Here is a 15,671-nt window from a genome sequence, read left to right on the forward strand (position 1 = left end):
TACTACGATGAGTGTGTATGTATTTTATCGATCGGTTGCAGACACGCGCGTGCGGCAACAGTAGTAATGTATATAGGCCTACTTACTGTTGCCACACGTGTGTGGCGAACGCCATCAGATATTATATACTGCTGGGTGATGATTTTTAGTGAGTGTTCATCGGCGGGTTTAAATGCAATAATTCAGGACTCGACCCGTAATGCATGAGATGCTGAATGTCATCGAGTGAGGTTGTTCCACATTGGAACTAGCCATTACCTTCCAAATTATGATAGTCATTCATGGGTTCAAGATCGCTCTAAGTGCTCGGAAAACGCTTTTAATTTCTAAAATTTTCTATGCCGTCAGCTGGTTCGCGTGTGCAACTCAACAAAAGATAAACCCGCGGATTTAGGTCGGCGTCCTCAACTCTGTTATTAACTCTTTGCCTGCCAGGCCTATTTTTCAGGTTATGCTGCGCTTTGCCAGGATTTCCGTGTTATTCAGAGATTCATAAAACAAAAACCAGAAGAGATATCTTTATCAAATTTGTTTTATTTTTTTCATCTGGTCTTGCTTTTCCATGTAAAATAAGCGGCATTTCTTCTAAGAGTGATAAAATCTGCAGCAATCACCAGTGCAGAGGGGGTATTTTGCAGAAAATATGCCCATTCATGCGTGTTCAGCCCCCATTTCAATAGATGCTGCACTAACACACTGTATAGAACGACTGATGATAGTTTGTTTTAGTAGTAAAGGGCATTAAATTAACTGGTGTTGTGTGATGAATTTGCCATCTATCGTTAAAGTTAAGACACAAGTCAACCGTACCAGTACAGTTTTGGCAAGCAAGTGATGGGAGATATCGAACGTACCAGTACGTTTTTGGCAGGCAATGAGTTAAGCGTGGAATATGATTCTGCACCGAAAAACCCATGGAAAGAACACATAGAAAGATTCTTTCTAGTAAGAAAATTGTTACAGATTTTTATTCAACTGAGAATACTGAAGAAATTTGATAAGTTATGATAAACTAAACCGATCTTTATGGCAAATTGCATCGCTTTCTTAATCTTTCAGAATTAAACTTGTCAACTCAATGATACTCACAATATGTACAGAGTTGCCACTTCTCCGGATTTCTCCGGAATTCCGGATTTAAAAAAAATCCAATTTCATTTCCGGATTTTCGGGAGAAGTCAAATAACCACAAAAGAAAACATCGCGAAAATAATAAAATCAATTCGGGATTCGTCCCTAAACATCAAAACGTAACGGCTCCATAGAGGGTTCGAAAAAGCCGTATTTTGCTGCCACGTAGTGGCAACAACCCCGCAGTACACGATTAAACCAAGATAACGCGACGATCGAAATCGACTGACGCTTCGTTTGTTTTTGGCTCTGGTTTATATATGAGGTGTATTTGACGGAACCAATTGCTATTTGAAAAAATGATCTATAGGCGGTAATGCAAGTGCGGCCTATAACGCGTATTGCGCCAGAACGCATCTCCTGGCGTTCTAATTTCAAAAATTTTTTTGGGGGAGGGCCCCCAGACCCCCCCCCACTTGTTTTCCGGATTTTTAGCTTCACATAAGTGGTAACTCTGTATGTATGACCCTGCACAAGCGGCTATCTTCACTAAGATGGCGCACTAGTACAGTGTCAAGTTGTGAGACAAAAAGTTAGTTCTACTTAAATTACCCTAATACAGATTTTTGGAAATACTGATAAACTTAGACATGTGTTGAGCAAAAGATGAAATCGAGGTTGGCCGCTCTGCTTGTGCGAGATCGGTAGCAAGAAGGTTAAAAAAATGTTGAGGGAAAGCCCGAAATATGATGTGCTTTATTAGCCTAAGTTGACAATTAATTAACTTAAAATCAATTAGTACCAGTATAACAATATTTTACTCATTTTAGAGTTAAAAGCTTTAACATTTTTTATTTTGAATTGTTTTTCTCGGTGGAGGAAATTTTTCAAGATGACAATTGCTGATCTGGAAATTGATAAGATTATAACGTAATAATTATAATGTTTAAAACACTATTGGAACATTAGTTATTGTCATGGTGTTAATGTTTTTATTCATACTTTGTGCTCAAAAAGCTTGTGAATTTTTCTTTTTGTTTGGTTCGTTTTTCGATGTTATTTCTTGATCTCTGCCTCCCCAGCTTCGACTACGACACGAGGACCATGTGAAGAATGCAGGCCATGCTCATGTGAAAAACCAGACAAAGACACTGAAGCTATTGATAACAAAATTGATACGTTCCCCGCTGGTTAGTGTAATATAATGTTCAAAATTGCTTCTTCATGATCTATGATCAGTTCACCGATAATTTTTCTTAAAAATCAAAAATCATTTTGAATAAATTGTATAAAGTTCTTCCATATTCTATTTCTAACGACCATGAAATGACTCCGTTGTTTCATTGGCAACTCACTTATGCAAATACCACTACTTCTAACAAATACTTTAGTCCAAAGTGAATGAATGTATCACAAAATAGTTATGTTCTTCAAGAACTAGTAATGATATCTATATCCACACTTTGGTATCGATCTATTGAAAGTGAAACAAGTTCAGGGTCATCTCAAAACTTTGGATTAACATTTCGAAGTGTTGATTAACCATCATTCTAGTGCTATTAACAAGAGCTTCAGATTTATGCAAATAAAGCAGTCTAGTATCATAAGGCCCGTTCACACTACATTATTTAGACCTGTCTAATTTGGACCGGTTCCAATTTAGATCGGGCCAACCGTGCACACTCACAAAGAGTCTGTTCTAAATTGGTCCACTCCATTTTAGACCAGTCTTATCTCAACTGACCTAAAAAACCTATCCAGGTCTTTTCAAAACCAAGTACTCATAAATCTATCATTCAGATATGAATTTCGGGGTAAAATTCTCATGGCAACATCTTGCGGGGCCAATCATAACTATCTGTAGCCAATTCGGCAACGTGTGTGTTGATACATTCTGATTTGGCTTGTTCAGGTAAGAAACCATTAGAATGGTCTATCTAGTGGTAATGTGAACGTGGTTATCGAATATTTTATTTTGATCAGCTAATTGAGAAAGATTGAAATACTCAGTGCAAGAAGAATTGATGCGAGACATATGACAAGAAGATTCTCCTTACTCTTTATAACTGCAATGAGGAGTCTTTCTTATAATCCTCTTTTATCAATCTGTATTATATGTTGCATGTAAGGGTAAATGTTTTAAGCATGTCATTTATCTCTGCTTTATCCCGACATTCTTTTCATTTCCAAGCATCATTTCCACTTTGGATAATTTCCTCTTTAGAACAGAATGATTGGTAGTCGTATAAAACTCACTTTGCATTCAGGATATTAGATATTCAATGCCATTCTTTGTGGCTTGTGAAATTCATTTTAAACCACTTTGAACGTTTTAATGGTCATCTATAAGAGGAAATCAGCCACTCCTTTCATAATTCTGATGTCAGTTTTCTGTTTTGAGGAATTTTTTAGAGCATCATTCATACATTAAAAAGTAATTACAGCATTTGATTTCATTGATTCTCAGATTAGACAAAATTTTGTGTTTTCCATTTGTAAAATCTTTATGTATTATGTATTCTACTTACAGGTGGTAGGCTTGATTTTTCGAAAGAAGCCCCCAAACATTTTACATTAACGACATTTGCGATATCAGTGACATTAGCAGCCGTTGTGTCATTAGTTACTGGAATTTTGGTTGGTTACTGTGCGTCTAGGTGTAGTTGTGACTGCTGTTCTCATCAACGCCGGGACAATGTGTATCAGGAGAAACCCTCATCTGGGAAACCAGAACGTGATCTAGACCGCGAATTACCACGTATGAACCATTACGAAACGTACATGGCACCTACACAACAAAAACAATTGAATGTTGTGCTTAACGTGAAAAAACCTTCTGAAAAATCTTTGAATGAACTTGATACTTCGACATTAAACAAAACGAGAAAGGTCTATGTATAAAGCTGTCTGTCTATGTGTGTACAAATAGAACCAGCTAAAAGCTGAAGATTATTTTTTTAAATTGACTCAAAATGAGTATCATAGATGGTGACGTTGTAAAGGCGAATTCTTCTCGGTTTTGTGTGTAGACCTCGTAATGCTGTATTGTGATTTTATGTCGCATGAAAATACGTAGCTGCGTAACATGGACTATATGTGACGATCTATTTGGACACATGTGCTCAATGTGTCTTTTCACCTCAAAGGTGATCATTCATTTGGAATCTCTGAATAAGGCATCAGTTTTCATTACTTGCAATGAGACTGTTGTAATTTTTTTGTCCACTTCATTACTTTGTATGATAATGATTATGTCCATGGTTTATGTAGTTCCCAATCTTTTAAGAATTGGGTAACACTTGGTTTGAAATCTTTGTTGTTCATTCATCATTAATGTACTTGCTAGAAATTAAGTTGATCAAGCCTTTAATCCCCGCAACTTTTTTCAAAATGAATGAAATTTCAGAGATACGTATCAACAAAGAATAATAGACATGCTAGTAATACCAATAAACATTTTCTAAAAGCACAGATTACAGAAAACATAAATTGACCTGTTAACTCATTGCACCCTAAGCTCCCTGGCATTGTGAACACCAGACCAGCTAAAAATCAGCACATTTTGAACCCCATGAGATTTTTACTTGAAGATGCAGCCTGAACTTTTTCTTTCATCTTGCTAATCGCTACTACTGTTTCCTAGTTTTAATCATCAGAATCATCACCAATGCTGATTTATTTCTTCCTTGGACTTTATTTCATCTGGTTTTCGGAGTATTTTCAATTTACTGTTATAGCCGTAAGTTTTGGCTCAAAGACCCAAAAATCTCTTTTTGAAGTAAATACTGGGTATTTTGTAATGAAGATGTGAACAATAACCGAAGCATGTGGTGGCTGGCAAATGCCATCCGGATCTGTTTAGGTTCAAAGGGTTAATCATATCGTCAGCTATGGAATTTTCTCCATCACTAATGATATCATTACAGAGATTTCTGTTAATCAGCCCTTCGTATTACCCACCTTATCGGGGGATTTTCAGATTCCTGTGATTTAGCAGCCATTTGGGATGATATTGCAAACCAGTATCAGCTGCAGAATTGACACCAGACTCGAATAGCTGGGATCTGGTTCGGAGTCAAAATCATAAAATATAAGAATTGAACAAAATAGAATTGGTCATTTCTATAGTTATTTAGGATTTTCTGCCACTTCGCAGAAAAGGCAGGAAAGTCGTTGGCCAGTCACCGCATCGGGTTCCAATGCCAAAAATGCAATATTTTGATTTTCTATAATTCACTTCATTTCGAATACTTATGATGTAGCTGTGGAGTGTAGTTATTGCTGCTTTGCAGTTTTATGTTTCTATAATACTTCCATTTATTTCAAAATGCTAAAATGCATGATGAGGCAACGCAGTTATATTTTCATTTAAAGGTTGACTTCGCACAAATCATTTAGTTTGTTTAGTTTCTAGTAGCTCTAGTATCTCTTGATGTTTTTAGTGGCCCTGGGTTATACCAATAATTGCAAATTTTCCCTGTGCCTAGGATGACAAATTCAAGGCTACTCAATGAATAATGATTCCAAGTGTGCTGGGGCACAATCAAATGACATAGGCATTAGTGTTATAAAGAATGATGATGGACAAAGTAAAGCATCGCACACTCGTTTTTCAGCCTCATTGGGACTATACTCCTAGTGGGCTATTGCATTCATTTTTTCGTCTGTACATGTGTCCGTCCATCCGTCTGTCCTGCACACAAGCTTTATTGGGAAGTTTTAGATAAGCTCTAATGTATGGTCTTTATACCTATCTGATTTATGTATGTGTCTGCCTTAGCCGCATCTACAGCCTAAAGATTGACCCATCAGTAAAGCAGCACTTCTGCACATTTTTGAAGTTTTAATAGTAAATTTTGAATGCGCTTTGATCAATTGACTTGAGTTTTGGTATGTATATGTATCCCCCTAAGGCCTAGTATCACAAAAATTAGATCCATTGGGAACAAGATGGCGTCTTGTAACCTTTTTTGTTCAGGTAATTTTAAGTCTGAATTCATAGGCCTCTGGCTTCTACGTATTCTTCATATTATATTGGAATTTGAATTAACAATTATCAGAAAGGTTTTTGGAATGGTCGGTTTGTTGCTATTAGCAGCCATCTTAGTTTCATCAGTTCTTATTGTTTTAACTGAAAGTCTTCTTGATATTTGATATTTTCAATAGCGTTGCTTGTAAAAATCCTGCCGTTCACCGAGCAACACCTGTAGTATCTCTACTGCCATGGATATAGTCCCATAATGCTGTATCATATAGAACTGATAATCGGATGAGAAATTGTCCGTAACACGTCATTTGCCTGTATCCAAAATCCTTGCTATGACTATCATAGCCTGTTGTACTTATGTTCCCAAAATTGTGATGAATTGTCGAAAGTTTTCAGGCGCATGAAGCGCTTACCTGTCAGTAAATTGTCTATATCGGTTTTACCCGGCAATGTATTGTTATCCCCATCACTATCCTCACAGGCGCACTGATATATTCGCAAGTAGTTCATAGAAACTGTGCAGTTTGTGGTTTACACTGGAGAGGATCGATAGGTCGATAGGGTTGTTTCTGTGCAGGGTTTATCAGTCGCTAGCCCTAATCCTTGATTGTAAACATTGTCGATGAGTACAATTGGTCAACAATCAGGATTGAAGACTTTGTCGACGAGTAAAATCGATCGACAACCAGGATTGTAGACATTGTCATCGAGTAAAGTTTGTCGACATTTAGGATTTTAGACATTGTCGACGAGTAAAATTGATCGTCGATCTGGATTGTAGACATTGTCGACAAGTAAAATCGGTCGATATTTAGGATTGTAGACATAGTCGACGAGTAAAATCAGTTGACGATTAAATTCAGTCTGGATTAATTTCAAATACCAGTCCAATGTGATTATTAGTCTCTACTGGAACTATTGATGCAGGTGTCAATGAATGACCTAAACCCCCCAAGGTGAGGCATTCGATCAATACAATGTCCATACGATGCTATTTTCCTGCCAGTCATGAATCAATTCATTATCGTATTTGAATAGACTGCCTAACAAAACGGATTTTTGAACATCCGTATCAATGTTGTATTTCTGTACTGACGGAATATTAATGAAATGAACAAACATCGAATAATTGTTGGACTCTCTACGAACCCAAATTCCATTGCTAGGATTCAATCGGATGAATGATGACGTCATATCTCAATCTGTAGGCCTATGTGTATTAGACTGGTTGCCTGTCTCATTCAATGAGCTTATGGCAGTTAGAGACCGGTAACTAGTCTTGGATACAACCGTAAATAAAAAGTTTTAGGGAATTGAATAATCGCGCATGAATTATCACCCGTGGACATTGCCAAATCTTTATTCTTAGAATCTGTTATCTAAACTGCTTATATGAATTGCCGCTTTTTGATGCAAAGGACCCGCTTGTTGTCGATTGTTGGCGCTAATTTGTTTGACCCGTCGATGGCGATTCTGTTCGACTGTGAGAATGCCTTATATCTCCATGTTGGCAGTTGACGTACAGATGTTGAATGCCTCGAAACACAAAAACTGACCAAAGTCTTATTGTGATAGTATGCCTGTCTGACCAGTTAGCCCAGTCTGTGAATCCTTGTTGTATGTCTGTCGAATTGAAAATAGAAATAATCAAATGCCTCATCCGGGGGTTCAGGTCATTCGTTGAGTGATAGATTGGAAGATTATAGATCGGGGCTCCTCTTGGGATTCTACTGTTTATTGACAAGTTCATTTAAGTATGAACATGTTCTAGTGATTTGGATATCGTCAGAGCCATCCTTTTCATTTACTCAAGACATAAACAACAAACGATCAACCGCGTGGCAGCTGTCTTATTTTGTCATTGGAAAATACTCAAATACGCCAAAAACTCCTTGAAATTTCAAAATTTCATGGGGAGGTCCCCCTACCCCCTTTAGAGTCTTCGCACCTTCGGTGCTAGCAACTGCTGGCTTAGCCAGCAGTAGTTAGCCTTCTCCATTTATTTAAAATTTTTCCGCATTTTTTCAACTCCTCTGTTTTCATCCCTGGTAGTAGTGCCTGTCACATGAACTTCATTCATTCATTGAAGCATCACACATACAGAGAACACATTTTCATTGGCTAACTTGTGGACTATACCATTATAAAAGATAGGGTGGGAAGGATCTGTCTGGGCGATTACAGATATGGCCTATGCGCTATTACTATTACACTACATCATCAGCCACGCTATTCTATTATTGAAGCAGATCGTTATATTGAAATAAACTAAAATAACACTATAATGTCTTAAGAGAACTAATTATAGAGAAATAATCAATTCATTTTCACAATTCGTCAAAGAATTTTTCAGGATGTGGGGAAAATAAGACCACTTTTGGCTGGGGGAAAATGTCCATTTAACGGTAATAATAAACAGCCTCACGGAAACCCTGGAAACGTGAATTTGTTTTCACTGATAAAACTGACATCTCATGTGTTCACTCACTACTGTTTAGTCAATTTCAAACACTGTCTTCGACTATATGGACCTTATGGTCCTCTTAATCTTACATTGGTTCCTATGCATATTTTGTAATCACAATCAGTAACAAATTTGTAATCACAATCAATAGCGAAGTTGTATATAAAACAGTTTTAATCACCTTACCAAAAGCCGATTAAGATGCTGTGCATCATATAGTAGAGTTCCAATATAATGAGTTCATGGAATCGATGAAGGAGGTCAGATCACGTTTGCGGTAGCGATATGCCAGGGTTGCTAAATCAGGGATTATCCTGTAAATTTTAGATACAAATGTTCTGTTTTCCATGAAATCCAGGCAGCAGGCGAGGGTGGCGGTGATTTTCGGGGCGTTAAATAGAAGTATGACTGTATTTCTATTTATATTGGGAAATTTTCTATAATTGTGGCAAGTTTGAAGGTTGTTGGTTTCTGTACATATGTGTGCACCATGGGGCGCTGAATTTTGAATTTGTCTGATTTTCAAGCATTTTAGACCATTTCCAAGTGGGCATGGTGTCCATGGAATCCTAGTTTCTACCGTAATCTGCTGTGGTTTATAAGTACAAAAACATCATTGAAATGGATGAGAATCCCATCATAAATGAATTAACTGCCTTATTGGTTAAATAACAAACACCTCATATAAAAGAGATTAGAGAATGCATAAGAGTAATCGAGGTTTTTCGAGAGGACTACCTACGGAGATTTTCCATAGTTGTTAGGATAGGTAATGTATATACATTGATATGAAACTAGCTGGAAAGTTTTATTTTTACAGTTCTTCTATTAAAAAACTGATTGAGCTATTATAGAATAATTATGTCTGGCGGACCAAAAATTGGTGCTTATTAAGCGCAAGTTATTGAGCAGCTTAAACTCAACTTTCAGTTTGACATTGATGCGAAGGTACGCATCAATATACAATATGCTTATGTATTATTTCTTACTGGAAAGGTTTGATGAAAATTCAACTACATATAATAGGAACCAAAGAATATGAATACAATCGACAAGACTTATCGTATGATAATCGTTTATTCCGGTAGTATATATATATATGATGCGAACTCGTATTGACAACTCAAGTCAGCTCATTGTCATCTGCAAGGTTGAGTTAGATAAATACATGGGAACAAATTTAGCTATTGGTTGCTTTTCTGATCTCTGAATGACCCATCGTTGTCCTGATGACAACTCGTAATTCCATTGTCTCAAAATAAGAACATACTGGTAATGATTTTTGATTAAGCATGATGTTTGTATTTCTCATCATCATTATCATTGATGTGCTGATGTCAATATTTGATTGTTTTATTTGTAAAAAGAATGTAATGAAATTAATTGTAAATAGATGTAATGTGTAAATAGGTTAGTACATGTATGGATGTTGACTTACTACACAATCATTGTCCAGAAACTAACTATTCACCCTTTAGCCACTTTTGGCAATCATGATGAGTCCACTGGGGGCACTTAGTTTGATTCATTTTGAACAACTGCCGGCAAATGTATGTTGGTAATACTGTTAAAGGTTAAAGATATTGTCAAGTTGGTTTTATTACTGTTTACGTTGAACAGTTTACTTCCTGTTTGTATTTGATGGCAGTCTGTGAAGAAAACCAAACTTGACATCTCTTGATTGAAACTTGTTGCTTCGAGATGATAAGAAACCATATCAGAAAATATTTAACAATAAACAAATAACTGTGATATAGAAATTGCGTGCGTCGTGTGAATGTACATGTACCGGTATATGAAATATGGTGCAGAAATTGTGTGCTATCTACGAAGCCAAGCTTTATTATCAAAATTGATGTGAATTGCTGGTGAAATTTATGTATTGGAAATCTTTTACAGAGTTTTTGTTGCAGAGTAGGAGTTCTTGGCGATGTGTCCGATGTTTCTTTCTTATATCTTGGTTTAGATCTTTGGTTTTAGTCTTCTTATTTCAATCACTGTACAGAACAGCCACATTCACTCGTGTTTTTTTTTTTGCTGAGCACTATTCAAACATAAACCATTTAAGATAATGTGTTGACAATAGTTAGTTGCTGTGATAAACAATTGGACAAACAAAATGCTGAATGTATAGCATTCTTGCAATACATGATTGCTAAAATTTGTGTTTCTACAGTAGAACCTCATTATAATGAACTCGAATATGGCAATTTCTGGATAAACAAAGCCTATGCCATCCTCCTAAATAATGTAATAATATTTCATACTTGACATAATGAAGTATAATGAAGACATTAGTGGGTCGCCTGAATTTTTATGATGGAGTTCCGCTGTAATACTTTTCATAAGTAAACATATAATGAAGAGATTCAGCAGTAACATACCGAAGTTATAGAAAAGAGTCTTAAATTGCAGGAAAACCAACAATTACGACAAACTACGAATGTCTCAAATCCGTGAGCCATTTTCAAAACAGGTTCCATAGCATTATAGGCTTACTTGATGTGAAAGTTGTAAAATTGCTATTCAGTTTCTAAGTTGAAAAGTTCTACAATCATGCATAGAATGTGTCAGCGTGTCCGATTAAAAAAGATTTCTGAGTGAGAATCACCAAACCCCACTTAGCTTTATGAACCCCTGTCCGAAATCCTGGATCCGCCGCTGTAAAATATAGACTGTCACTAGTCTATGGAAACCAAGTAAGAGTCTTGTTTAGACAATTAGGTGTCCATCAAACACTGTGACAACATTCTATATCCGGTTAAACAAATGGTTGCCTTTGTATAGTATCCAACCTCTTAACTACCTTTGGTAGCTTGAATTCGTCTGTAAATTTTGCCTCAGATTTCATCACTTCACAGCTCCAGTGTTTCTAACTCACTGGTATGGTGTATTGCGATATCTGACTATATTGCATGCTTGTGTGGTGTTTATTTAATGCTTAATACTTCCATTACATGGATAACAGGAGGCAACTCCACAGTTGTTAGTTAATTTCGATTTGAGATTAGTCATGATAACTCGGAACTGTGGAACTAGGTCCTTCTAAGTTAGATATAGTCATTATACCCATAACAGTACTGGTATCTGCATTGCCAGATGGTAGTTTTGTACCATACTACCAGTAATTGTGAGTCATGCACCATGGTGCATATTATTGGCGTATTGTCCTATGCGGTACCTTCACTATAATGTTCATCATTTTGTTTATCACATTATATTTTGTGTAAGTTATTTTCAGCCAGTTGTTATTTGTACATGAGAAATATCTGTAACTTAAGATGATGTATTATGTTAACCATTTTCTATTATTGATTGAAGGCATTGAGTTCAAAGATGTGTTCATGTGATGGCATCTAAATTTTGTTTATTTTACTATGTAGTGCATTCATTCAAGTATAACAGCAAACATATCATGTAAAACTTAAATATAATGTCCTGAAACCCCTGATAAGCTTAACATTTTTTCATTGGACTATTCAAATTAGAATTTTATCGTTCATGTATTATCAATTCTACTATAGCGAAAGCACCCAGGTTGAAAATATTTTCAGAATAAATGAATTAGAAAAGATTAGATGTACTATTCGACTTAGTGATCATTTTTTCCTATTGTTGCAAAGCTAAGTATTGTGCAAACTATTTTAATTTCATTGTCAATAGTCCAATGAGCCTATATGGAAGCCTATCTAAGAGTGTCTCTTAATTTTGCATTAGATCAATTGCATTTCTTAACAGTGTATCAAATGTAATTAATTTTTGTGCATGTACTTTCATGTATTTTGCCATCAGAGTTACATCATTTAACATTGTAGATTGGATGCATATCGCATAAAATGCAGTGCTATCTATTTGAAAAATACTAAGTAGCTCAATCAAAGAGCCTTTTCTTTTGTACTCTCCAATCTGTGCTTGGACAACTCTCCAACAGTGTCTGATAAGAATAGAATTAGGAGAGTCAAAATGGCAGCTTTTAGTCAGTGGGGGTTGTAAGTAGATAATCTAACTTGAATAACAAATCGAAAAAGAGATTTCAACGGTGGCCATTTTGATGATGTCACTCTTCCAGCTTAACCACCTCAACAGCAGTGAGTTCCACTCTGCTCATAACTGGTCACGTGATCCAAAGAGTAGCGGAAAGAGAGATTTTAGAGATTGGTGAGCATTGAAAGAATAGGCCCTGATAGAACTAAATAAGCTTGCCAACCTGCAATGTACATTGCAATGCTTTCCATAAACATTAATGCAGCTGTCAATCTGCTGTCTCAACCCACCCCCTCAGATGATCAACGCCGACCTTCTCAATGCCTAGACAATCACTTGGGACTATTGCGTCCAGCAGGCTATTGCGTTCACTTTTTGTCCGTCAGTCCGTCTGTCCATTTATACCGTCCGTCCATTCATCCATTGACAGATTTTTTTGGGAAGTTTTTAAGACGATTCAATGGATTGTCTTGATGCTTGGTTCATACCCTTGAAAGCTCTTAAACATAGCAGACAGATTCTTTGACACACTAATGGCGGTGGCTAACATTAAAATCCTCTGAATAGAAGTATTTTAGCTAGTGACATGTTCTATGAGCGTGGTGAGTTTTAGGTCTGTTGAGCATTTCAAACCACTTGGGCGTGGTGTCCCTGGACCCCTAGTTGTTAAGGTGGATAAAGCCTGTTGATAACATGAGGAAGGGTGCTTCGTTAGATGTCAAATGTATAGCATTGTGAACTTGGGCATGATGGCGAATGTCTGGCGAATATTTTGCTGTTAAAACAATGATCTGTGTGATGTAAAAATCTTATAATATTGTCAATAACTTTTTTGGTTTTAATGATGAATAGGATTTGAACCATACATACATGTGATAATTGCGGTATAGAGTTGTGAAAATACAGTTAATGCAAGGGTGAACTTTTGTAAATATGTCGAATTAGGCATTTTACCACCTGCCCTCCATCCAATAAGTACAAGAAACTATGTACCTTTCTTTACCGGATCTTCTCACTGAACAAAATAAATCTTGCCTAAATGTAAAAGCTAAAGAGAGCTGTCTATGTTTGAAATACTTTATCAAATACAATATCATTACTTTATAAGGCCAAACAATTTAATTTGTATTGGCCAAATCGACAACTCATGTTTCAATTTCGATTTTGCCTTTCATGTGTGCCTATCGACTTTTCTGCAAGTACCACTACAAAATTTAAACTTATAGATGTCATTCTCTTATGAACTTTTCACAATGATTTTGCATAGATTCCTTGACATATTAGTGATATCCTGGCGAATCTTGTTGCTTTTTCTGGCAAATTCTTGAGGATCAGCTTTTATGAGGATAGCGATAGTCTGATGATTGTCTGAGGGGTTGGATACAGACAGTAGATTGACAGCTGTATACGTGCATATGACAGTTTGAATGCAATATGTAGTGTACTGTAAAAAGTGATGGATTCTCTACCTAAGCCAGATGAACTTGGTCGGTCAAGTCTGGCAATTAAATTTGTATCATTTGCTCATTAGAGATTTGTTGCAAGGATCAGCTTATTTGTGAGAGTTTTTTTGCCATTGGTCTCTGTCTGTTTGATCTTGCTTGTACATATTGTTTATTTTGTTTTTACTCTGAGCAGCATATATCATTAATTGCTTAAATCATGTTGAAAATTAGGTTTTTACACACCCTCGATTGATATTGATATGGTTTTTATAATGGTTCAGCAGGCTGACGGAAGTATTAGTATATTTTTCATTATATCTGAGTAGAAATTTCATTTATATTATTGACATTGAGCTCAGTACTTAGCATAAGAAGCCACACAAGGATCAAATGACTAATGACTTGAAAATTATTTTTATTTTTGTACAAATCGAAGCCAGTTAAACTGCATCAGTTGACAAGTCATTCATCCTACTAGTATACAGCATGAACCTATAATCATTCAAATTAGTATTTGTTTCACATGAAGAACTTTTGGGTGGTCAAGGAGTTTCCATTATCAAAAGGGCTATGAGATAATTTTGATTTCCCAGCCATTCATTGCCTAGTGATAACGTGAACAATTAGAATTTTATTTCATGACATGTACATGTATAGCAGGGCTTTGAATAATGAATGGTTCTAGTTTTAAGGAGCTATAAACCTTTGCATGTGCAGTCAAAACTTAAGAAAACACTGTCAATAGCTCAGCCGGATTGCGGAAGCACTGTTAGGATGTGACCACAAAATTTTTTTGCATATTTTTGACCTGTTTGATATCATAAATTTTTCTCCTCATTTTTCGCAGTCTATATCCAATTCACATCACAAAATGGATTCTCAAACGTCCTTGCTCCTGCATAACGCTGATCTCTCTCCACATGCATTAGTTCATAGTGCAATAGCCAACATTCACAATCATCCCTTTCCTGAAGAGAACAGTAACAATTTTGCCTTATTACCCCTTCGTAATATCTAGGCCCTAAGAGGTGGGCAGGTTTGCGGACCTGTTCTCCAGTTTCAGTTGTGACCAATTTTCTCATCACCTTGTACAAAATGGTTGTTAATGGTTTTAAGCTATAGAATCGAAAAATTACATATATATCATGATTCTTCAATTGGAAATCAACTTTTCAAAATTGCAGGATGTTTAATTCTTTTATGAATGTTTATCACACATTGGATGTATATAATACAATTTGAAATTCGATTTTATTTTTATATACAGGTGTCTTGAAGATTGAGAATGAATTGGCATATCTGAGTATTTCTGGCTTTCACCAATGATTAATCGATGTTATTAATATGAATTACAAAAAGTCGTTAATGTTAATGAAATTATACAGCGGAATGGATACAGTTAGTCTAGTGACCAGGGTCCAGTTCCACAGTTCTGAGTTAAGATTTGACCCTGGGTTAAAACATTGAAAATGAACTAACTTTAACTCTAACTCACAACTGTGGAACTGGGTCCTGGGTCCTTTATTTTACTGGCCAATTGACTTAAATTAGACCTAAAAAATTAACCCATTGAATTGAAAATATTGTAAAGAATCGTTATTTGATCATTTAGAAGAGGTATTAGATCTATGTTGCATTACCTGGTCCCAATATTTGCATTATATTAAGCTTGTCGGTTTTATATAATATTTGATTCATATCATTTGAAATAACTTGACAA

At 36.0% G+C, this 15,671-nt stretch overlaps 1 protein-coding gene across 4 annotated transcripts in view; it reads left to right on the forward strand.

Moving 5' to 3' along the window:
- Positions 1-4,322, forward strand: part of LOC141905555 (semaphorin-1A-like) — a 72,081-nt gene extending 67,759 nt beyond the window's left edge. For all 4 annotated transcript variants that reach the window (XM_074794461.1, XM_074794460.1, XM_074794463.1 and 1 more), the window contains 2 exons: positions 2,154-2,261; positions 3,602-4,322. In XM_074794461.1, the coding sequence (XP_074650562.1) occupies positions 2,154-2,261; positions 3,602-3,972 (479 nt within the window). In that variant the 3' untranslated portion in view covers positions 3,973-4,322. The remainder of the gene's footprint in view (positions 1-2,153; positions 2,262-3,601) is intronic.
- The last annotated feature ends 11,349 nt before the right edge of the window (positions 4,323-15,671 follow it).

Source organism: Tubulanus polymorphus, chromosome 5 (genome assembly GCF_964204645.1).
Source record: "Tubulanus polymorphus chromosome 5, tnTubPoly1.2, whole genome shotgun sequence".
Classification (NCBI taxonomy): domain Eukaryota; kingdom Metazoa; phylum Nemertea; class Palaeonemertea; order Tubulaniformes; family Tubulanidae; genus Tubulanus; species Tubulanus polymorphus.